General features: G+C 42.3%; 1 protein-coding gene across 3 annotated transcripts in view; it reads left to right on the top strand.

The window, feature by feature from the left end:
- RAB3B (RAB3B, member RAS oncogene family) overlaps window positions 1-25538 on the top strand; it is a 76220-nt gene that overhangs the window by 32862 nt on the left and 17820 nt on the right. For all 3 annotated transcript variants that reach the window (XM_082688468.1, XM_082688466.1, XM_082688467.1), the window contains exons 3-4: window positions 15921-16039; window positions 19512-19636. In XM_082688468.1, the coding sequence (XP_082544594.1) occupies window positions 15921-16039; window positions 19512-19636 (244 nt within the window). The remainder of the gene's footprint in view (window positions 1-15920; window positions 16040-19511; window positions 19637-25538) is intronic.

The raw sequence follows: 25538 nt of genomic DNA, 5'->3' as shown, positions 1-25538 counted from the left end.
ACAGAGAGTGACACAGCCAGAGAGGGAACACAAGCAGGGGGAGTAGGAGAGGGAGAAGCAGGCTTCCCACTGAGCAGGGAGCTCCATGTAGGGCTTGATCCCAGGACCCTGGGATCATGACCCAAGCCAAAGGCAGGTGCCCAAGGACTGAGGCACCCAGGCGCCCCTCCAAAGGGATTTATAGTGGTAAAGAAAGGTGAGACAGAGTGAAGAACTTCATCTTTCTTTTCTAGGTTGGTTCTGACTCTAGCCTGATTTTTTCCCCTCAGGTGTGCTACTCCAAATAACCTCCCAGCAGTTCAGTCAATCCTAAAAAGTAAAAACCAGGCCAAATGAAAAACAAAACGGGAAGAGCTTGTGGTCTCATGGATAAGACAACTTGGCAATTCAGAGTATTCATTAAGGGAGGGTAGAATGGAGGTTAGGAAGGCTGTGGGGTCAGACTTCCTGTTTCAGAACTTTATCAGCTGCATGACCTTAGGCAAGTTTTTAACCTCTGAGTCTCCATTATTTCATCTGTTGAAGGGGAATGATAATGGAACCTCTCTCAGAAAGAGGTAATAACGAATTAGCACACTGCCTAGCACACTCTAAGTCTCAGCAAATGGCAGCCAGACATTACTTCTGCCTGTGGGTTATTGGGGGGAAAATGTGAATCACAGAAGTGGAAACATTAGAACTGAATTCTGAATGGTAAGTAGGGACTGGGTCAGCAGGGTAGGGGATCAGGTTGTTCTAGGCAGAGGGAACAGCATGAAAAAAACAGAGACTTTGAAGAGCACAATATTTGGGACTTGGAGAGTAGCTCAGGGTGGTTAGAAGCTGGGTAGAAAGAATGGGAGGAGTGGCATGAGCTTAAGGCAGTCAAACTATTAAGTTAGAAAACCAGGGATAAATTTAGCATCCTAGCATTCTGGAAGGCATCGGGGTTAAACTAGCTTCAGCATTTACTAACTTGGACAAGTAGTTAACCTCTCTGTGCCTCTCATAGAGCTGGTTGTGAAGATTGTAAAGTATAATGCATGAAAAACACTTGTCACAGTGCCTGACAGTTGGTAATACTCAATTTATCTTAATAATAATTATTATTACTATTTATCATGACTCCTTAGAACTAGAAGAGGCCCTCAAAATTACCTAGTCTGATATCCCTATTTTAAAGATGGAAAACCCTGGGGCGCCTGGGTGGCTCAGTGGGTTAAGCCGCTGCCTTCAGCTCAGGTCATGATCTCAGGGTCCTGGGATCGATCCCCACATCGGGCTCTCTGCTCAGCAGGGAGCCTGCTTCCCTCTCTCTCTCTCTCTCTCTCTGCCTGCCTCTCTGCCTACTTGTGATCTCTCTCTGTCAAGTAAATAAATAAAATCTTAAAAAAAAAAAAAAAAAAAAAAAAAAAAAAAAAAAATAAAGATGGAAAACCCTTATTGTCAGATGAATGGATAAAGATTCCACACACAATGGAATATTATTCCACCATCAAAAAGAATGAAATCTTACCATTTGTGAAAGTGTGGGTGGAACTAGAGTGTATTATGTTAAGTGAAATAAGTCAGAGAAAGACAAAGACCATATGATTTCACTCATATGTGGAATTTAAGAAACAAAACATATGAACACAGGGGAAGGGAAGGAAAAATAAAAGAAGATAAAAAGAGAGAGGGAGGCAAGCTGTAAGAGATTCTTGACTGTAGGAAACAAACTGGAGAGGAGGTGGGTGGGGGATGGGGTAACTAGGTGATGGGCATTCAGGAGGGTACTTGAGGGAAGGAGCACTGGGTGTTGTATGCAACTGATGAACCACTAAATTCTATCCCTAAAACTAATAGTACAGTATATATTAACTAAATTGATTTAAATAAAATTTTTTTTGAAAAGATAGAAAACCCAAGGCCCAGTGTGGGGCATATTTATAACTCCACAAAGCAAGTTAGTGGTAGAATTAAATCATGCCCAGGCCTCCTGACTCCCAGCCTGCACCATGTGGCTCCCTTACTATCATCAGGTTGCCTCTGACAGATTCCCTCTCCCTCTTCTGATGATTGTCTCCCATCCCTTGTAAATACATTCCAAGGCATTTGCTTTGTATTTATCCTATTTTTAGAACACTCTGGCACCTGTATGCAAATGATCCTCAGGGGCCTTGTCTGCTATGGTGCCTTGGGCCAACTCCCCAAAGAAAACAGCCCTGAAACCAAAGAGAAAGCACAGCCTGGGGCAGGGGGGAGGTCCCGGACTGTGTTTCTAGTGAAGTCCTAGAAGTCCTGGGGAGTTTATCCTCATCTCTCAGCTGCCATCTCTATTTTAACTCTTTGTGTCTCTGTTTGGAAATGAGTTCATGAGTAGGTCTCTGGCCAGGCTCCAAGCTGAGTTTTTGGGATTTGAATGTCATGTCAGAAGGTGCTGTGGAACCCAGGCATGTGGGTATTCACATCAGGTTTTTAGCTGTGGTGCTGGCTCAGGTTCTGGAGAAATTATCCTTCCTTTCAGGAAAGTGGAAGTGCTATAGGGGATTGGAGGGAGGAAGACAACTTTATGACAACCCCATGGTTCTACCCAATTCAAAGAGAATTGGTTCTCAGGAGGTGATGAGGGGTCAGAGCAAGGCCTCAAACGGGCAATTTCCCTGGCCCTTGGCGTATGCAACAGTGTCCTCACCTCCATGGGCCTCACCGTTTAGCACTTTCTGAAGTCTTGCAGGTGATAGGCCCTATGTTGGACACCACAAAAACCCCTCAGGAGTTCCCTGTTCTCTCCAGGACAATGTCCAAGCCCCTGGCCTGGCATTCAAGACCTTGATGATCTAGCTAGCTCCAGCCTTACATTCGACTTCACCCCCCCATCAGTATTTTAAGTACTATTTTTCAGAGAATCTAAAATGCTATCAATTATAATTTATATTCTTATTTCACAGATGCTAAAATTTGGGAAAAAGATGGACATCTTAGAATCCTTCTGAGTATTTTATACTTCAGTGAAAATGGAACTGCCTGTATTTTCCCCAGACACCATGCTGTTTCAGGCTTTATTATTATTTTTTTCCTTTTTAACTGTTTCTTATGGAAAATTTCAAACACACACTCAAGTAGGGATACTAAATATAACGTCACCTCCATAATACAGCTGCAACAATTATCAACTTATAGTTTATCCTCCATGTTTTCCCCATATTTTGTTCTCCTGAGACTGTTAGAATGAATATCAACTGCCAGTACTTACTATGGGCTTAATTTTTCTTAATTGTATATGCTCATTAAAAAAAAATACTTTAAGATTACAAACAAGCATAAAGAAGAAAACATTTTTGATGTTTTGGTTGGTTTCTTTCCAGTTTCTTTTCCATGAGTTTTTAACATAATTGCAGTCATACTGTACATTCAATTTTATATCCTGCTTTAAAAAAAATATATAACATTATAGGGGCGCCTTGGTGGCTCAATCATTAAGTGTCTGCCTTCAGCTCCAGTCATGATCCTGTGATCTTGGGATGCAGCCCCGCATTGCATTGGGCTCTCTGCTTGGTGGTAGGCCTGCTTCTTCCCTCTCCCACTCCCCCTTCTTGTGTTCCTTCTCTCATACTCTCTCTCTCTGTCAAATAAACAAATGAATAAATAAATAAGTAAATAAAATCAATCTTAAAAAAAGTAACATTATAGCATAAGTATAGCTAACATTAGAAAATCTTTATGAATATGTTTTTAATGACTTCATTGTACATTATAGGGAGGGTGTACCAAATTCGCTCATTAATTCATGCATTCAACTGTATCTGTTGCACTTACATGTGTTGGGTACTCTAAATCATGGTAAAAGAATAAGCCACAGTCTATGGCCTCTAAGCTAAACTTGACTGTTCTCTGTTATTAGAATGTTTAACTACTTTTCAGTTTGGAGCTGTTATGACTCATGTTACAGTGATCAGTGATCATTCTGTGTATAAAACTTTTCCTGGGTTTCAGATTATTTCCTTTAAATAGATTTTCAATAGTGAAATTCCTATTTCACTCTATCTTTGCCAGCATGGAATATTATGTTATTTAATTTTAGCTAATTCAATAGGTTAAAAAAATGTTATCTCGTCATTTCAAATTGCATTTTTCTGATTACTTATTGAGCAATCATCTCTATATTTATTAACCATTTGTTTTCCACAAATTGTTTGACAAGATTCCTATTTTTATCTCTGACAATTTCTCAGTACAGGTCTGATTCTCATATCCTTTTACTTGCTGTGACCTGGGAATGTATTAAGTATAATCTTGTTCCAAGCTTCTTTTTTTCCCTGCTAGCCCTCTTCCTACCTCACTTCTTCCCCCACCTCTTCCTGTCTTGAAGGGGAATTGGGTGAGTCACCTATAAGATACAGGAAGTGAAAAATTAAGTGAATTCCCCAGAGAGACTTCTCAGAATGCTCTTAATGGTGCTGATGTCAATTTGGAGGCAAAAAGGGTAAGGAGGAAATGGGTTGGCAAGTCTGATGCTAAATTTGTCCATGCCAAAGCACTCTGGTTTTATGGATGATGGTTCATTCAGTGTTCATTCATCTTTAAAATACCTGCTACGTGCCCAGGCCTGTGCTGGGTACTGATAAGGGCTTATTAGTTAGAGAAGACACAAATGAAATAGGTCATAATTAATAGTCAACTATGTACATTTCAAAGGCATTCAGACTAAGTGGAGAGGTTCAGCAGATAATTGGAAATTTCCATCTGAAACTTGGAAGTGAGGGGCCCGGGGGAGGGTAAAGAGCCAATGTAGAATATAGAGCAGGAGTAGGGGAAGATAAAGTTAACATACTGGTGAAGCAAGGTTTCATAGATGCAGTGGAAAGGAGGGGTTTCAAGACTAGGAATGTGTGTCTGGAGATGTCATCTTTGTTAATTAGGGCAACAGAGAGATCACATTATCTGCCCTTCTCTCCTTCATTCATTTCTTTGTTCATTTAGTATTTTTGAATACCTGCCAGGTGCCAGGCCCTGCTTTAGATATTGCTGAAGGTACAGAAATGAAAGACATAGCCCCTAAACCACAGTCTAAATGAGGAGATACAGATGGGAGTGGAAGCAAATACAAGTGCTGTGATGTATTCATTCAGAAAATATTTATTGAATACCCAAGACATGTTAGATATATTGAGGGACAATGAAAGGAAGTCCTGTGACCTTTAGTTTACCTGCCTGAAGTAAAATGTCATGCCTATATCTTAATGGAAAGCAATAGTTATATCCTTGAGAGATTTTGAGTTTTCAGTTTTTGAGGGTTTTGTGTAAGAGACCAATGCCAAAAATAAGAATCCAGGGCACTTGTTTCTCTGGGCCTTGGCTTCTGTAAAATGAGGGAGTTGACCCTATATGTATCTATCATGGGATTTGTCACATCTGAGATACCTTTCCCATTAGACTGAGAATTCCCAGAGCAGGGATTACATGGAACTTTTTCACTGGCACAGTGTGGGCTCAATAAATAGTTGTGGAATTGATTATTCTTGGAAGGGAAGCTTCTGCTCTAATATTCTGCACTCTGCTGTCACTAAAATAAAGTCCCATGTACATTCTGTGGAAGCTCAGAAGGAATGATGACAAATTTCGATGCTGGATCCTAAAGAACTTTCTGGAGTAGATGCCCTTTGACCTGGACCTCAAAGGTTAGATAGGATTACAGCAGGCAGGGAAGTGCTGTATAATCACCAGTCCTGGATTCCAGTGACCTCTTTCCTGCCCTTCACCATCAAGGCTCCATCACTTACCACCTATATGCCCTTAGACTTTAATTTTCTCACCTGTAAACCAGTAGTGATAATAATATATGGTATGCTGGAAAGAACATCCTGTGGAGTCCAAATAGATTTGAATCCCAGACCAGCCAAGTAGCTGTATGACCTTGGGAAGACCTCTAGGTCTCAGTTTCCCTACCTGCAAAATAAAGGAATCAGACAGGATGAGCTAAGATTGATTTCTTTTGGCTCTAAAAAGTCTGCATCCAGGGCACCTGGGTGGCTCAGTGGGTTAAGCCGCTGCCTTCGGCTCAGGTCATGATCTCAGGGTCCTGGGATCGAGTCCCACATCGGGCTCTCTGCTCGGCAGGGAGCCTGCTTCCCTCTCTCTCTCTCTCTGCCTACCTCTCCATCTACTTGTGATTTCTCTCTGTCAAATAAATAAATAAAATCTTAAAAAAAAAAAAGTCTGCATCCAGGGTTATTGTTAGTATCCAGTGAGATGATGCAACAAAATGTTTATAAACTCTAGGTGCTCCGCAGTGTGGTTTATACTGTTGAGGACAGATGGTTATAACACCAAGTTAGCTCCAAGAGATCATTTTTTCCATTCCTCAGTCCTCTGCTTCTCCCAGGCACCACCGAACCTCCCCGAAAAGCCCTCTACCTCTGATTTCCTACCATTCCATGGGACATAATGCCTTAGCTCCCTGCTGCTGCAAAATACAGAGAACTTGGGGCATGGCAGCTATGGGTAAGAGGGTGGGGTGTGGGGAGAACCAGTCCAGAAGCTCTCCTTACCTGCCTTCGTGGTGTTATTTCTAATTCCCAGCATGGCTCAGAGATAGTGAATTGAAGAGGGAGGAGGGAAGAGTCTGGCCGGGGAAGAAGGTATGCAGCAGGGTGGTATCCAGGGATGGAGGCTCCAGAAATAACCTCTTATTAGTTGTGTCACATTCCAAGTTCTGTCACTGCTCTGGGCCTCTCCCTTTGTCTATAACATGGAAAGGGACCAGTAAGAGGAGGTGGTTTGTACGATCTCACAGACCTTACCTAACCAGTATTGAAGTTACTAAGTGAGTTTTCCCTATCCAGCTCATGCTCACCCCTTGAGTTTCATTCAGCATTCTTATTAAGAGCCTACTGTGTGTCAGGTGCTATAGTCAAGGGTCTGGTATTTAGCTAAATATAAAATTGGGTCTTAAGATGTTCATAATCTGAAAAAGGAGACAGATAAATAAACCAGTAACTATATTAAATGTGACATGTTCAGGGATGTAATACCAAAGCATCAAAGAGTGGAGAGGGAAGTTATTTTGTCAGGGGAGAGAGGGTCAGGGAGAGCTTGAGAGAGGATGTGACCTTTGAATGAGTTTGTAAATTATAAAAGAGAAGGGGATTCCAGGCAAACATCTGCAAATCTGCAAAAGCCCACACGTAGTTAGGCAAAACTGGAACTCATGGGTCGAATGGAGCTAAGAGAGGGAAGGAACTGGAGGGGAAGCCTGAGCTAGTTCCTTGAAGGGCCTGTGTGTTCTACTGGGAATTTTGGACCCTGTGGTGTGGGCTGTGGGAGGCCAGAGAAGAGATTTAGGTCAAGAGGGAAATAATGAGATTTGGATTTTAGAAAAGACCCATCTGACATTCAGTGTGCTATATTGAAAATGTTGCAGACACCCAATAAATTCATCCTTCCCACAAGTATTTATTGGAAACCTCCCCCACCTTATGTGCTAGTGCTGTGCCAGGCACCGAGACACAATAGTAAGCAGAACCAGACATCCTGTTCTTGTGGCACTTGCAGTTTGGCAGAAGAAACAGACTTTAATCCAATAATTACACAAATAAATACAAAATTACAGTGGGGATGAGTGCCACAAAGGAGAAGTACACGGTGCCAGGACAGCATGTAATTGGAGCATTTGACTTTGCCAGGATGGTCAGGGGAGCTTCTCTGCTGAGCTGAGCTGCGCTTCAAAGGAAGAGTATTGCCTCAAGAAAAGGCACAGGAAGGCTCTATGGGAACAGGCCCTCAGGCCTCAGAATTCCATCCAATGCGTGTTTACCTTCTGCAGCAGATTTGAAGCCAGTATGTGTTGTAGTATCCTTTGATCGTCAGGACCTGGCCAACACTGCCACAGCCAGTGAAGATTTGAAAGAAAAGAAAGGCGGAGGAGGGAAACCTGTTAGGCACTTTAGATATTGGATGATAGCAGTGCTAGTACATCTTCCTTCCCCTCCCTCCTCAAGCTCACAACTGCCACCCCTCCAGCTCCCCCAGTCTTGTTAGGCCGCCCTGACATCCTGATTCAAAGACAACATAGAGGCAAGTTGCTGTAGCCTTGTGTAAAGAGCCGTAGTCCCTTGGAGCCAAAAGACCTGGTTTTACTTAAGTCCCTTTCCATCATTTACTGTCTTTTGCCTCCGCAAGCTTCAGTTGCCTCCGTTGTGGAAAGGGGATTTGGTTCTTCCTCTCATAGGATTTCTTTGGGAATTAACTGAGATAATAAGAACAAACTTTATAACCTCTAAGAGCTAAGCAAACATAGGATTTAAATATTTGGAAGGCTGCCACAGGAGTGAAAAATTAGATTTATTCTTTGTGTCTCCAGAGAACAGAATTAAATCAATGGATAAAAATTACCACATACAGAGTTCAGCTCAACAGAAGGAAGAAATGTTCTAATAAACAGAACTGTCCATCAGTGGAATGGCTGCCTTTTAAGGTGGTGGGCATCCAGCATTAGAAACACTCAATACAAGTATGCTGTAGAATGAATTCCTATTTTGAGCAAGAGGGTAAATTGAAAACTCTTAAGGTTTTCTTTTAGCTTTAGAATTCAACAATCTGGTAGTCAAGACAAGTGGAGGAGCTGAGAAAGGGAAGATGTGGCGGAGAGTAGCATGAACAGAAATATGGAGCAGAAATGAGTGTGGCACGTGTGGGCGACCATGAGGAAACTCTAGAGAGAAATGAAGGGTCTGTGTTGGGTTGGTGAGTCAGTGGAAGATAAAGAAGATAACTAATATTGATTGAGCACCTGAGTGGCAGACACATGTGATTGTATTTAAGCTCTGTGGGTACAGCCTTACCCTCTGATGGAGGGGAGATCATTTGCCCCAGGAAGCCTTAGAGGACCTCCTATCTGGGGGGATGGTATGCTGCAAAGTGTGTTGGGTCCTATCTTAGGGGGCATAAAGGGATCAAGAATATTCTGTTTGGGCTGTAGGTTGTATTGAAAATGCACAGGCTGTGGTCAAAAGACAGAATTTGAATCCTGACTCTATCTAAGTAGCAGTTTACTTAACCTCAGTGACCCTCAGCTAATTTATATATAAAATGGAGACTCAAACTTATCCTGCTTTAGGCTGCTGCAACAGATAAGAGAAACGATGGGAAATGATGGGCATCCTGGGAAGAGAATGGGCTTTGGAATCAGACAGACCCCAGGTTTGACTCTGTCTGCTATGAACTGGTTGCAGGATCTTAGGCAAGTCATTTAACTTTTTCTCATCTGTAAATAGAGATAAGAGTTTGTCAAGGCTGTTTGGTGATTAAATAAAATAGGAAAGGTGCTTAGCATGGTGCCTGGGATATAACAATGTTCAACTAGCAGTTTTATTTTATTACTGTAAATAATGAGAGCCTGTATATAAAGCATTTATCAAAATGTCTGGCACATGGTAGGTGTTCAGTTGATGTTAACTTCTTTCCCCCTTGCTTGTGTGTCTGTCTGCCATGTGCGGCTGCTGGAGGCTGGGCAGTGGCTTGCTCACCCTGGTGTCCACTCTCTGGTGTAATGCTTGGCCCACAGAAAGAGCTCAATGAATGCCTGTTTCATAGAAGTGAATTGATTGCTTTTGATGACATGGTCTTTTTCCTCAAGTAGCCAGTGAGTCATGCCTCTTTCTCCTCCTTCCTGTCTCCTCTTTGGTTCTATTTCTGACTCTCATCAGTAGGAGGGGAATCAATGTTTGTCAAAGTGATTTTTAAAAATAAAAGAGAGAGGGAGGTTCAGGAGCAATTCTCTGGGCTACTTTCCATTGAGCACAGGATAGTGAGAGCTGGATTGTTGTTGTTCCAACCTTGTGTTTCTTCAAGTGAGATAACCATAACAACAATATCAACAGTAGTAGCAGGAGCTACTATGGGCTTTACTAAACACCTACTGTGTGCCTGGTCTTCTGCCAGGCACTACAAATACATTATCTGTAGTCCTCACACAAGCACTTCAAGGGTGGTATTATTATCACCACTTTACAAATGAGAAAACTAGGGCTTAGAAGAGTTAAGTAATAATGAAAATGATATGTACTCTCATATTTGAGTAGCAGTTATGAGCTAGACACTTTAAAAAATCTTCTGTAATTGCAAACAGCCTACAAGGGAGGCATCATTATTTCTAGTCTAGGTGTGAGGAAGCTGAGTCTCAGAGAGATTAAAAAAAAAAAAAAAAAAGCAACAAGCTTTCCAAAATCACACAACTGATGAATGCAGAGTTGAGAGTCAGACCAAACCCTTCTCAACTTTTATGCTCATCCAATCCCTTTCTATCAGACCATTTGCTACTCCCCGAGGGAAGACTCTGGCTGGAGGCAGCCCTGGGCAGGTTTGAATGAGTGGGAAGTGACACATTTCATGAAGCTCATCTACTCCAGCTGGGCAGACCCTGGGAAGCTGGCCCTGTTCCTAGGGCTAACTCTGGAAGTGCAGAAATAACAATTCTGATTCTTTTATGGCACTTACTATCTACTAGGAAACATTCCCAGCATTTTAAATATAATAACTTTCTTAATCTTCATAATAAGTAGATACCACTTTTATTCCCTCTTTATAGATGGAGAGAATACCACTCAGAAAGGAAAATTGCCTAAGGAGAGGATTACATTAGAGCATAAATACCAGGGGACAGTGATTTGGGGGGCATTTTAGAGGCTGCCTACCATAGCTGCATAGTAAGTGGTCGAATAGGGATTCACACCCAGGAGTCTAACTTCAGAGACCACACTCAGTCTCAAAACTATGTGGCCTTTGTGTTTAGCGAGTGGTGATTGAATCCCTACTGTATGTACAGCCCTATGCTAGGCACTAGGAGCATGGAGATGGAACTGGTTCCATGTCCAAGCTCATTTATTACTCCATACCAGAGCTTGGCTTCTTTTCTTTGTTCTTTCCTTTTCTCTTCTCTTCTTCAATCTCTACACCCAATGTGGGGCTTAATTGGACATCAATTGGGTGACAGGACTCTCCTGTCAAGAGTTGGCACACAGGGCCAGGCTCTAGTCAAGAGGTGGGGGACTCTCACCTCTCACAGGGAAATGCTACAACACAGATGGAGAGAAGAGTTGAGACCTGCTAGCCATGCAGCGGCTCAGAAATCCTGCCTGGGCCTCTATATCACTGCTTGGGATGGTTGAATAAACTCTAGACCCTATAGGACAAGATTTGAGGCCTGCCCTGCCGATGGGTGGAAGGAGTCTCATCTATGGTGTTGACTCCAAGGAGTTCAGGAAGCTGAAGCAAGGGTATGTGGGGGTGGAGTGGATCAAATACTGTTGGCAGGTTCCAGAGGTACACACACAACTTATGCATAGATATGGCAATCTGATGATTTCTCTCAGTAGTGCCTAAAATTTCCAGGGTTACGTGTTCACTCACTCATCCATCTTTTTACTCATTCATTAATTAATTCATCTGCATACTCAGTTATGAAATGGAGAAAATTATATTTGCCAGAACTCTTAGGGAGAAGTACTGTATGTGGTTAGAATGAATACTCTGATAAGCCACTTGAGAGGAAGAGTAAGATACCCAAGGACCAGGGGTGCCTGGGTGGCTCAGTGGGTTAAGCCTCTGCCTTTGGCTCAGGTCATGATCTCGGGGTCCTGAGATTGAGCCCCACATGGGGCTCCCTGCTCAGCAGGGAGCCTGCTTCTTCCTCTCTCTCTGCCTGCCTCTCTGCCTACTTGTGATCTCTCTCTCTCTCTCTCTCTCTGTGTCAAATAAGTAAATAAAATTTTTTTTTTTTTTTTTAAAAAGATACCCAAGGACCATGCTCAACAAAAGGAGATCGAGATTTATATGCTCCCCAAGAATGGTGGGAGTAGTAAGTACAGATTCAGTTTTTCTGAGTAAGGTTATGCAAGTCTGGGCCAGAGCTGAATTGCTGAGAACAGGGAGAGAATAAGCCCTGCCAGAAACATAACTGTTATCTTTAATTTCTCATCTCTTCACCTCTAATCCATCACCATGTCCTATAGCTCACCTCTTAAACACCTCTTGGATCTGTTTCTACTTCATTCTCACTGCTACCCCTCTATTTCAAATGCTTACTGGGACCCATTGGAACCACTGCAAAGATCTTCTAACTAGCATTCCTGCTTTCCATCTCTTCTTCCAGTCCATTCTCTGTATCACAGCCAGAGTGATCTTTCTAAATAAAGTTAAGATCTAGTTATGTTAATTCCCTGCCTCAAAATCTTTCATTTTAAAAGATAAAGTCCAGAGGTTCCTGAGTGGTTCAGTTGGTTGAGTGTCTGACTCTTGATCTCAGCTCAGGCCTTGATATTGGGGTCATGAGTTGGAGCCCCATGTTGGCCTCTATGCTGGGCATGGAGCCTAAAAAAAAGGATAAAATCCAAACCCCATAGCACAGCCTTTAAAGCTCTTTCTAGTTTTAGCACTTACCCATTTCCCATTTCCTATCATTCCTTTATTTCTTTTGGAGTAACTCAATGGCAAAAACTTTTCCTTCTACCATAATACTTTCCTTCACTTCTCTGCTTGGAAAATTCTTCTTTAGAAAGAAATCCATGTTGTCCTCCTACTATTGTCAGATAAGCACATCTTCAGACCAGTGTTTCTGGACTTGGTACAGATTCCATTAGTGGGAGCTACGCTGTCTGCCACATTTATGATTCTCCTCCTGGGCATATTGAAAGATTGCATTTTCTTGGATGTGGGTGTATGACTTGCTTTGGCTAGTGAAATGGGAGAAGTGGAAGAAGTTTTAAGAGCCAGCACATGACTCACACTTTTTCCCTCTGGTAGCTGATCTGTTGGTCTTTATCTTGGAATAGGAAGACAAAAAGCAGAGCACCCAGCTCTTAATGGATATGTAGTAATAGTAAAAAATAAAACCTTGTTTAAGCTTCTGAGATTTAGGCATTGCTTTGTTACTGAGTAACTCAGTATATCCTAACAGATATACTATCTCTACTTTGACATCTTCTATAATTACTCAAAATCACCATGTTTCTACCTTACCTGATTTGTGTGACATGTTTTCTTTATACTGATTATCTGGAACTCAAGACATATTACCACATACTTCTTATTATCAGTCTATCAGTGTATGTCTTAGCTACCTCTGCTCTTTTACTGAGGCTCTTTGAGGGCAGGCATAGTGCTTGTTCCATTTTTAGATCACACAAAGTATGGTTCATGGCTATGAATTACATATTCATAGTATAAATTCATAATATAATTGTAATGAGTGTAGGAGTCATATAGACTTATTTTGTGGTTTTTTTTTTTTGTTGTTGTTGTTGTTTTAAATTTATTTATTTATTTATTTTTAGTATTCCAGAATTCATTGTTTATACACCACACCCAGTGCTCCATGCAATACATGCCCTCGATAATATCCACCACCAGGCTCACCCATCCCCCACCCCTCTCCCCTCCAAAACCCTCAGTTTGTTTCTCAGAGTCCACAGTCTCTCATGGTTCGTCTCTTCCTCCAATTTCCCTCAACTCCCTTTGCCTCTCCATCTCCCTATGTCCTCCATGTTATTTGTTATGCTCCACAAATAAGTGAAACCATATGATAATTGACTTTCTCTGCTTGACTTATTTCACTCAGCATAATCTCTTGCAGTCCCCTCCATGTTGCTACAAAAGTTGGGTATTCATCCTTTCTGATGGAGGCATAATACTCATAGTGTATATGGACCACATCTTCCTTATCCATTTGTCCATTGAAGGGCCTCTTGGTTCTTCCCACAGTTTGGCGACTGTGGCCATTGCTACTATGAACACTGGGTACAGGTGGCCCTTCTTTCCACTACATCTGTATCTTTGGGGGTAAATACCCAGTAGTGCAATTGCAGGGTCATAGGGAAGCCACATAGACTTATTTTGAATTGCAGTTTTGATAGTGGTGATCTGTCTAAGCCTCAGTTTCCTCATCTGGAGTAAAATGGAGTAACCTACAGAGTGTTTCTGAGTATGTGGATAACAGGTGCAACATATGTACAAATAATGACATGGTGTAGTTATTATTGTTCCTTTATTTGTTTTTATTATCATTGTAGATTGTGTTCAGAAAATATTTGTGCATACATCCTTCTTTGATTAAGGTTTAGTGGTATGTGCTTTGGATCTGGAATCAGAAGTCCTGGATTTAAGGCATAGTTTGTGTCACCAACTTTGTGACCTTGGGAAAGTCACATGCCCTGGCTGCATTTTTGTATTCTCAGCTATAAAATATAAATGCTAATAATACCTACATCACAGGGATTTTATAAAATTTAAATAAGCTAATATATGAGGAAATGTTTTATACATGCTCAAGGATCATGCATTCTGAAATTGTAATGAAACAGAGATGATTGGCTGGTCCCTCACATAAGGGCTGTGTGGACGTTTGTGAAGCATCCCAATGTGCTCCAGTGACGCCACACTGTTGGTCTTGTTTTTGCTTGCTTGCTTACACCTCTGTCTTGCCAACTGGGCTGTGATCTGCTTGAAATAAAGAATTGTGTTGGTTATTTTTTAAGCAAAATATTTATTTCTCCTTAAATAAGAGCAACATGTGCTTATTGTAGATAAAATAAAAGGGCATGAAAAAAAATTAAAATCCCTGTAATTCTTGACTCTTATACAGAGATAATAACTATTAATCTTTTGATATGCTTTTTTCCACTTTTCTTTTCTACATCTATAGTTAGAAAAGTGATACTATATCACATATACAAGCACTGCTGCATGTCCCAACAAATATTTTTGTACATAGGTCTGATTTTCTAATTTTGTAGCAAAAGTTTTGAGGAGGAAAATTTCTGGGTCAAGAGTGCAAATATTGGGGAGCCTTGATGGCAGTCATTAGGCATCTGCCTTCATCTCAGGTCATGATCCCGGCATCCTAGGATCGAGTTCCACATCAGGCTCCTTGCTCAGTGGGGAGCATGCTTCTCCCTCTCCAGCTCCCCCTACTTGTGTTCCCTCTCTCACTCTCTCTTTCTGTCATAAATGAATAAAATCTTTTTTTTTAAAGGTGCAAATATTTTTAATGATCTTGATACTTCCAAATTGATTTTCAGAAAGACTCAACCAAGTTTCCATGAGCAAGGTGTGAGGTTGTACATCTCACTATATCCTCATCTATAATGGGGATTATAATTTAAAATAGTTCAAATCTGGGGTACCTGGTGGTTCATTTGTTAAGTGTCTGTCTTCGGCTCAGGACATGATCCCAGGGTCCTGGGATAGAGCCCCGCATCGGGCTCTCTGCTCCACCAGCCTGTTTCTCCCTCTCCTACTGCTTGCTGCTCCCTCTCTCTGTCAAATGAATGAATGAAATCTTAGGAAAAAATAGTTCAAATCTTTTAATATAATAATTATTCACTGGTCTCTTCTCCTTTGAATTGTTTATTCCTCTTGCCCTTTTTTCTGTTGAAATTTCAATTATTTTCCCTCCTTCCCTTCCTTCTTTCCTTCCTTTCTTCCTTCCTGTAAACGCTGCCCTCAACATGGGGCTCCAGCTCATGACCCCCTGAGATCAAGAGTTGTCTGCCCTACTGACTGAGCCAACCAGGTGCCCCTCAATTATTTTCTTATTAAATTTTATGAGGTTTTATTTATTTTTTGAAGATTTTTATTTATTTGAGAGAGTGAGAGCATGGCAGTGGGGGGGGGGAGGAGGAACAGGAGGAAAAGGAAAAGCTGAGCAGAGAGCCCGATGTGGGGCTCAATCCCAGGACTCTGAGATCATCACCTGAGCTGAAGGCAAATGCTTAACTTACTGTGCCACCCAGATGCCCCAATTTTTATGAGGTTTTTAAAAAACATTTTATTCTACCCACCAAGTACAATACAAGACACACAATAGGTGCTCCTTAAATATACCTTGGGTTATTTTTTAATTATTCTGAGGACTTTTTAGGAACAAAAGTAGACTTTCTAGGAGGCTAACTCTTTTTCCTACGCAGGACACCGCTGGACAAGAGCGATACCGGACCATCACCACAGCCTATTACCGTGGGGCCATGGGCTTCATTCTGATGTATGACATTACCAATGAGGAATCCTTCAATGCTGTCCAAGATTGGTATGAGATTCATTCATTCATCTCATTCATTCATTCACCTCACTCATTCATTATTCATCAAACTGTCTAGAAAAATCTAATGTGTGCTAGGCCTTGTGTTATATGCTAGGGAAATCTAGAAGAATCAGACATGGCTCCTGCTTTCAAGGAGCATGTAGATGAGACGAGAGGACAGAGCACCAAGTAAGCAGTGAGAATATCATGATGTGCAGTAACGGAGACACGCACCAGGGTTGTGGGAACCCAGTAGAGGGCTCTGACCCAGCTTGGTTAGCAGGGAAGACATCCTAGAGTTGTTGACTCAGATGCTACATTTTGTAAGATGTAAGACTTTGTAAGACTTAGCCAGGGGGTGAATAGATAAGAACATTTCAGGAAAAGAATGCAGATGTGCAAAGACCAGAGGTAAGTGAGGGGTGGAAGTGGAAGACCAGAGGTCCTGAAGAATTTTGAGTCCTGGGGTAAGGAGTTAGGAGTTTATCTCCTAGCTGATGACATTTGAACAGGGAACCAGCAGGTTCACATTAATGTTTTGGGAAAATCATTCTGGTCACAGTAGTGAATGAATCCACATATGACTTCCCCATAAAATTTATCCCTAGGCTGGGGGTCAAGAGTACATCCAGTCCAAGTTTATAAAGATTCAGTATACCATGGAAATTAGCTCCAAAGGTACAACCTCTGAGTAATGTACAAATTCCTTCCTGGAGCATAACTCACAGGGAGAAGGGAGCTGAAGGAAAGGATAGGTAAGAGGGAGGGCCAGGAGCCTTGCCCAGAGCAAAGGATGAGGATGGGAGGAGGTGGAACATCTGTGCCATGGGTCTTCTTCAGAATCAGAGAGGCTGAACAGGCCAGGCATACAGCAGCAGTGCTGGCCAGGGCTATGCTTACCTCCTGCTCCCCTTAGCATAATAGCTACCCTTTGAGGACTTCCCTTCTCTGACAAAACAGTTGCCATGATCTGTGAAGTACTGTTGGTGCGTTGCAGGCTTGAGCTGAGAGTGGCTTTGCCGATTGTCCAGGGTGTAGTCCACATGTCTGTCATTCACAGTGATCTGTGTTCTCCTTCTCAGCCTAGTGGTCACCTTCCCCTTCCTCCTTTCTCTCTCTTCCTTTCTAACAAGTACCCCCTATCTTCTTTTTCTCCTTTCCTTCCTCTCTTTCCTCTTTACTCCTTTTTTCTCTTCCCTTTTCCTTTCCCCCCTTTTTATTCCCTCTCCTCTCTTCAGTCATGATCTGCCTCCCCTTCTCCTCTTTCCCTCCTTCTGTCTTTCCCCCCATCTCCTATCATGGATGAGCTCTTTCTTTAAGTGTCTCCACGCTGCTCATTCCCTGTCAGCCTTGACCTTCTTCCCGTTCACTGTCAGTCCCTGTTCCTTCTGTCTCAGGAACACAGTGATTTTAACACCTGGTGACGATTTCTCCAAGAATAACCTGAGTTGCTAATCTGGGAGCTGGGAGTGAATGGGGGTGGGAGGAGGGAGGAAGAGGACAGGAAGAGTAGTTTGGGGAGACATGGAGACTTGGCTCCAGTTATCTGCCTTGAGGCCGAAGATTGAGTGTCTCTTCCTCCCAAGCTCTGGCCTTTCAGTTTTGCTCCTGGCAACGTGGCCCGAGACTAGCCGTCTAAGCTCCAGTGCTCAGCACAGAATCTGGTGCTTTGTCAGCCCACAACAAATGTGGCTGAGTGAATTCTGTACCTTGAAGGAATGGCTTCTCACCCTTAAAGAAAGAGAAGATTAGTGAGGGATCAGCTTTAGGAGCAGAGTCATTAATAGGTCCATGTTGCAGTTAGGCTTGAGTTAGAGTGACAGGGCCACATTTAAGATCTGCTTTGGGATTAACCATTAGCTGGCTTATCCGTTCATCAGACACTTGCTGACACCTTCTCTGCTCTGTGCTGAGGACTGGCACTCCAGAGATGAATGAGACTATCCTTACCTTCAAGGAGGGACTTATAAATCCAGCCAAATGTAACAGGTGCCATGGTAAAGGTACAGGGGACCAAAAGGAGAAGTAATCATTCCTATTTGATAGGGTAATTAGAGAGAGTCCTATCCCCACAAATAGATGTATCCACAATACAAGGTTCCTATTTTATTCATTATATTAAAATTTTGTTTCTCATTATATAAGTAGCATATGCTCATTTTCAAAATTTTGAAAAATACAGAAAAATGTTTTGTAAAGATTTTATTTATTTAAGAGAGAGAGAGAGCAAGCAAACAGGGAGGGGGAGGAGCAGTGGGAGAGAGACAAGCAGACTCTGCACTGAGCTGGAGTCTGACTCTAGGCTCAATCCCATGACCCGAGATCATGACCTGAGCCAAAATCTAGAGTCGGTTGCCTAACCAACTGAGCGACCCAGGCGCCCCTACAGAAAAGTTTTTTGTTGTTGTTGTTTTAAACATTTTATTTATTTGACAGAGAGAGAGACACAGTGAGAGAAGGAACACAAGCAGGGGGAGTAGGAGAGGGAGAAGTAGGCTTCCCGCTAAGCAGGGAGCCCAACTTAGGGCTTGATCCTCGGACCCTGGGATCATGACCTGAGCTGAAGGCAGATGCTTAATGACTGAGACACCCAGGAGCCCCCAGAAAAGCATTTTTAAAAAGTTTCATAACCATTCTATGTGAAGGAAATCACTGCTGACGTTTTGGTTTCCACAAAGAATCACCATCTGAGGCCTCAGTGAATGTTTGTAAGTCACAGGGGATCAGGGAGAGGCTAGCTGGGCCTGAGAAAGCCTGGGAAGGCTTCCCCCAAGGAATTATGAGACTAGCCCTGGGCCCTGGGGGATGAGTTAGTGTGGGGAAGGGACTCCCAGTATAGGTAAAGGCACAAGCCATGGAAGAGCATTTTGGGATAGTGAGAAGTAGGAGGAAGTGGGATGAAGCTAGAGAGACAGGATGTGAATGGTCAACACCTGAGGGTTCTAGACTTCATCACACAGCTAGTCAGGGGGCCATCGGAGAGTCCTTTTCAGAAAGGACTTATCGTGGTCAGTCAGATGTTTTAGTGATGGCTGGGGGGCTCAGTCGGTTAAGCTTTTGCCTTCGACTCAGGTTATGATCCCAGGGTCTTGAGATCAAGTCCCACATCAGGCTCCTTGCTCAGTGGGAAGCCTGCTTCTCCCTCTGCCACTCCCCCTGCTTATGCTCTCTCTCTTTCTATCTCTGATAAATAAATAAATAAAATCTTTTTTAAAAATTAAAAAGATAGGTGTTTCAAAAAGAGCTCTCTGTCCATTGAGGAGAGGGATGGACAGATGTATTAGAGGAAGGCTTCTAGGATCTGGGTTGAGGTTTGCAGGCAGAGCTGGGGCAGGTGTCCATCTGTCCTCAGCTGAGTTCATTGATACAGCTTGGGTGTAGCTAGCCCCAGAAGGGAAACCACGTCTTTGAGTTTTGCAGGGTCCTTGCTAGCATAACAGAATATCATTAACACTGTCCTCTCTCTGTCTCTTTTTAGGGCTACTCAGATCAAGACCTACTCCTGGGACAATGCACAGGTTATCCTGGTTGGGAACAAGTGTGACATGGAGGAAGAGAGGGTTGTTCCCACTGAGAAGGGCCGGCTCCTTGCCGAGCAGCTTGGTATGGGCACAACATGTGTGTATGTGTGCATGTTTACATGGGAATGTAACATGAAGGGTGTGTTGTGATTGTGCATGTGTGCTCTGTGTATATTGTTTTATGTTTGTGCAATGTGCATGTAAGCTTTGTGCTAGTGAGTTTTAGGTAATTTGTTATTTATGATGTGTATATTTTATTACATTGAATTACTAAGTAAAAGTTAAATTTTTAAAAAAACATTTTATTTATTTGTTTGACAGCCAGAGAAATCACAAGTAGCAGAGCAGTAGGCAGGGAGAGAGGAGGAAGCAGGCTCCCGGCTGAGCAGAGAGCCCGATGCAGGGCTCCATCCCAGGACCCTGGGATCATGACCTGAGCCAAAAGCAGAGGCTTAACCCACTGAGCCACCCAGGCACCCCAAAATTTAAATTTATGAACTCTTTTATTCACTAGTTCTTTCCACAAAGGCTCTGAGGTGTCTTATAAAAATCATCATAATACATCAATAAAGAAATAAGAAAATTGGAGTAAAGGGAAAACAAAGGTCGGAGAAAAAAAGAGGAAGCCAGGGGTGAGATAAATATGTATGTTTTAAGTTCCCTGACATGCATGAGAGTTGGGCCAAAATGTTGGCTTTGAGCTTCCTACCAGCCATGCAAGGCAAGAAACATAATCAAGTACACAGTCTCGAGATGGTCTTTAAAATAAAAACAAACCCATTTTCCTGAGAAGCACTTCTTTTCATTGGCAGCTGTAGAGCAAGCTCTATATGCTGGATGTGACCATGTCCTTAATATCAAACGTCCTTATAATAATCACAACATTACGTCTTAGAATTCCTCTCAATGTAAACTGAGGTTTCTTTACCAAAACATAATTCACAACAAAAATAATTGTATGAAAGGATGAAACCGTGTGGTTTAAGTGCACAGCTCATGATGTGCTGGCATTTTCCAAGGTTCAAGCACCTTTATCTCTGTGCTTCCCTGAGACAACAGGTGTCTCAGATGTGTCTTGGTGGCCTGACAGCAGAATTCCTACCAATACTTGCTTCAAAGAGCAGCGCCCTGCCTTGCCTTGCCAGAGAGAGAAAGAGACTGCACAAGCAGGGGGAACAGCCAGCAGAGGGAGAAGCTGGCTCCCCACTTAGGAAGGAGCCCGATACGGAACTTGATCTCAGGTCTGTGGGATCATGACCTAAGCCCAAGGCAAATGTTTAGCCGACGGAGCCACTCAGGCTTCCCTGTTTTGTTTCATTTTGTTTTCTTTTTTTTCTATGTTGGGGTTCAGTGTAGGGTCACCTCGGAGAAAACTTCCCCTGAGAGAAAGGCTCTATTGCTTAACTTTTAGCCAGTCTCCCTAAATATGTCTTATAACTTAGGTCTTGTAAATGTTGAGGAGTAGGGAGTTTAAAATTGTTTTCTCTGATGGTCTCTGATGTATAGATACTTTGGCTTGTAGGTGGGCAAACTGTATAATATACAAATGTGAGTTGTGTGCGGTATTTGTATCACACGTATTATGAGTACATGCGTGGGAGAGTGTCTTATACTTCTTTCTTCCCTCCCCTGCTCCCCAGGGTGGCCTGAAATAGAAATCAGCAAACTGTAGGTGTTTAATAAAGAGGGAGGTTGGCTTATCTGGGATCTTGCTGTTCTTACCCCATCACAGAAGTTCACAGCATCCAGAAAGTGCCTGTGCCTGTCCCCCTGGTTCAAACAGTGAACCAAACATTTGGGTGATCTTAGACTATTACTTGTGCCTTCAACCTGCTGTCCCCAGGGAGACTCCAGCACTTTTTCCTGGAGTGGCTACACCCCATCTGTTTAGAATTCTCTTTTCTACTTCCCACCCTGTACCCTCATCTAGCCGGTAAACCTCCACTCACTTTTCAAAACAGCTCAAGCTTCACATTTCTGTGAAGCCTCTCCTGGCCCCCAGAGCTCTTTCCTTCATGCCCCCGCCTCCCACACAGCAGACCCAGTCCTTATCACACTTGGGTGCACTTGTTTACTTGTCCATCTCCCCTAAAGTTCCATGAAGACGGGAAATGAGTCTAGTTTATTTTTGTGCCAACAGTGCCTATTTTGATGACCTGGCACTGAGTAGACGCTGCAAAAATATGTTTTGATTAAACTTCATTATGTTAAGTATTTGGCTACTTCATTTTATTTCAATCCAATTAAGACTTCCTGAGTGCCTACTGTATGCCAGGTCCTGTGTAGTGGAATAGGACACACAACTCCCCTGTCTGAAGGACAGAAACAGTGATACCCCATGTGATCAGTGTTGTGATAGAGGGATGTGCTGGGGGTTGTGGGGGAGCACAGAGAGACGCCTAACTCAGGGGGACCAGAGAACATGATGCCAAGCTGAATCTTGAAGACATATGGAACAGCCAAGTAAGGAAGAGAAGAAGCAAGGATATTTCAGGGGAATAAACTGGTAAAGGAAAGGACCAGCACTGTGTGTTCAGGGAACTGTAAATCATTGACAGTGTTAGTCAAGAGTAGCCTTTCCCAAAGAGACTTATGCCATTCGAAGGGTGCAAGCTGATTTTATGTATATACTTTGATGTATTAGAAACAAGGATATGTAATCAGCATGTCAATCCTTAGAACTAAACAAGACTAAGTTCTAAAAGGTGAGTTAGTTTTATATTTGGAAAAAAATAATAATTGGCATGCCAGGCCCTCATGACTAAGATTTTTAACAAGTGAGCTGGTTAAATATTTATTAGGTGCTTACCTTGTGCCAGACACTATTCTAAGTGTTTTAAAGTAATATTCATTTAATTTAATTCCACTAGAGCCCTCTGACATACATATTTCTCTTATCTGTAAATTGTTTTTTTTTTTTTAAACAGATGAGAAAACTGAGGCACAGAGAAATTGAGTAACTTGCTTAAAGTCACACAGCTACTAACAGGTAGAGTCAGAATTTGAACCCAAGCAGAAGTCTGCCTCCATAGCCTGTGCTCCTAACTACTTAACCTCACTGTATAGTAACTATGATAGTAGGTGACATTGATCCAGGCATTCTATGAGATGCTGTGTATTAATTATTTCATTTAGTTCTCCCTATAACCTTTCCAAGTAGGTACTCTAGGGTATGTCCAATACTCTGAAAAATGAAGTTCAGAGGGCTTAAATAATTTTCTCAAGTTTATGCAATTAAGAAGTAGTAGAGTCAGTTTAGATCTATCAAATTTATGTAGGAACATAGATGAAGTCAGAGTAATTCTTGAGTTTAGGGAGGCACTTAAAGAAGGCCTTAATCAATAGGTCAGATTTGGGCAGGTCATAGTAAACCATGTCTGTCCTACACAATTTCCTGAGCTTTCCTCTGTTGCTTACTAGTATTTGACTATTTGGACACCTTTCTCTCTTGCTAGACCTCAAGAGCAACAAGGTTATGTCTCATTTGGTTCATTATCCTAAGTACCCAGAATAGGTTAGATATTCATTCATTCATCCATTTTTTTCACTTATTCACGGAGCACTTAGTCTAAGCTGGGCTCTGTCTTGGTACTTGGGTTATAATAGTGAACAGAACAGCTATTGTATTTATTATCATGGAACTAATGGATAAGGGACAATAAACAAATAATTATACAAATATATAATTTAACATGTTTTAAAGAGACAAACTGAATGGTGTGTGAATTATCTCAATAAAACTGTTAGAAATTGTATTAAGTTCTGCATGAGGTAGGACTCTTGTTATGGCGAGTGATAGAATCCCAAATCTGTTTTTAAAAGAGATTTAAAATAGATTAAAATATAGCATGGAGGACATGGGGAGATAGAGAGGAGAAGGGAGTTGGGGGAAATTGGAGGGGAGGTGAACCATGAGAGACTATGGACTCTGAAAAACAATCTGAGGGTTTTGAAGGGGTAGGGGATGGGAGGTGGTGGATATTATAGAGGGCACAGATTGCATGGAGCACTGGGTGTGGTGCAAAAATAATGAATACTGTTATGCTGAAAATAAATAAAAAATAAATAAATAAAATATATATATAAAATTTAAAAAAATAAAATAGATTAAAATAGATTTAAACTACTGTTTTTAAAATAGAATTTATTAGCTCTTATAGCTGGAAAGTCCACTAGATCTAGGATTCAATTGCACGTTCCATTTCTCAACTTTGCTAATCCCTTCAGCCTCCTTCCTTCTCCAAACTCTATGAGGAGTAAGATGGATGATGGCAGCTCCAGATTATCTTCCCAACTCCTTCAAAAAAATGCCTTCTGTGTCCCAGCCGCCATATAGCAATGTCAGGGAAGACTGTGATTGGCCACCCGTGAGTCAATGCCTGTCCCAGTGGCGGGGGAGGCGGGTATGATAACCTGTAGTGCCACCACAACTCTTTAAAATAGTGATTCCCTAAAGGAAGGAATGGTGGGCAGATAAAAGTAACATAAGTTACAAGTGCTGTGAAGAAAGTGAGAAAAGAGAAACCTAATTTTAGAGACACAAGATCTTCTGAGAAAGTAACACTGAAGCTGAGAACTAAAAGATGAGAAGAAGTTAGCTAGGCAGAGTGGGTGTGAGTGTGTGTGTGGGTGGGTGTGTGGGGGGAGGCAGAGGGCCATATTCCAGATCAAGAATAGTCCTAATGTGGGGTAGAGCTTGAAGCACTCATGATACTGAAAGAAGCCCATGCCACAGGGACTAGACAATCAAGGGGAGAGTAGTATGAGAGGAGAGTAGAGAGGCAGGCAGGAGCCAGGTCTTGAAGGATCTTGTGGACCACGTTAAGACTTGCAAGGATGTGATCAGATCCGGGAACAGTGAGGGAGGGCGCTCAGCCTTCCTCATCCCCACATCCATCCTATCCCTCTGCTGTTCCAACAATTAAGTAAGTTTCAGTGGTGTGCTGGCCACCATAGTAGTGCTTCTCTTCTGCTTTATGGGATTCCTCTTCAGGACTCCCTTTCCTTTAGTTTTTCTCAGCTCACTAGGCCAAGACTAGTGATACGGCCAGCAGCTAGCTTTTATTAAAGCTGTGAGTAGCAGCAGTCATCAATATCCTCAAAGTTCCTGGTATATGGGTGAGACCATGGAGTCATTGAGGCAAGTGGATCTTTGGGAAAGTGCAGGAGTTTCAGGAACTCCTGTTCTTTTTTTTTTTTTTTTTTTAAGATTTTATTTTATTTGACAGAGAGAGGCACAGCTAGAGAGGGAACACAAGCAGGGGGATTGGGAGAGGGAGATGCAGGCTTCCTGTCTGGTAGGGAGCCGATGTGGGGCTCCATCCCAGGATCCTGGGATCATGACCTGAGCCAAAGGTAGATGCCTAATGACTGAGCCACCCAGGTACCCCAGGGACTCCTGTTTTAAGAAACATGGCATTTTAGGGCCTCTGCCCTCCTGCGATCCTCAGAAAGGGACTTCTTGTCCCTTCCCTAAATCTGAATGCAAATGGGTCTAGCCAAAACTCAAAGGATAGTAAAAGAGAAATGCACTTCTGCCTATAAGGGAAGGAGAGACTCATTTACAATGTGGTTTTGGAACACACACATACAGTCACTCCCACAAAGTATAGTGGAATTAGGAGGCTGAGGGTTAGGACTTAGGAGGCTGAGGGTTTTATCCTTTTTCTGCCACTAGTTTATTATGTGACCTTGAGCATCATGTTTCCTGTCCCTGGGTCTTAGTTTGGCCATCTGAAAAATGGGATTTGGATTCATTGAATGGGAAAGTACATTTGGCTCTATTTCTCTTTGAGTCCATGATTTCAGTTCCCATAATTCCTACTTATCACTCAGACTCCACAGACCCTTATACACTGCTTGCTTATTTTAGGTGCCTGTTAGATGTTGTGGTGTTTTTTCATTTGGTGTTTTGGGGTTTTTTTCTGGATTGGAATGAACAATTGAAACCTGCATCACTGACCCTGGTTACAGAGAATCAAAGA

The sequence above is a fragment of the Mustela nivalis genome (genome assembly GCF_964662115.1).
Source record: "Mustela nivalis genome assembly, chromosome: 10".
NCBI lineage: Eukaryota > Metazoa > Chordata > Mammalia > Carnivora > Mustelidae > Mustela > Mustela nivalis.
The sequence above is the reverse complement of the archived record's forward strand: the minus strand, read 5'-3'. Positions and strand labels throughout refer to the sequence as shown.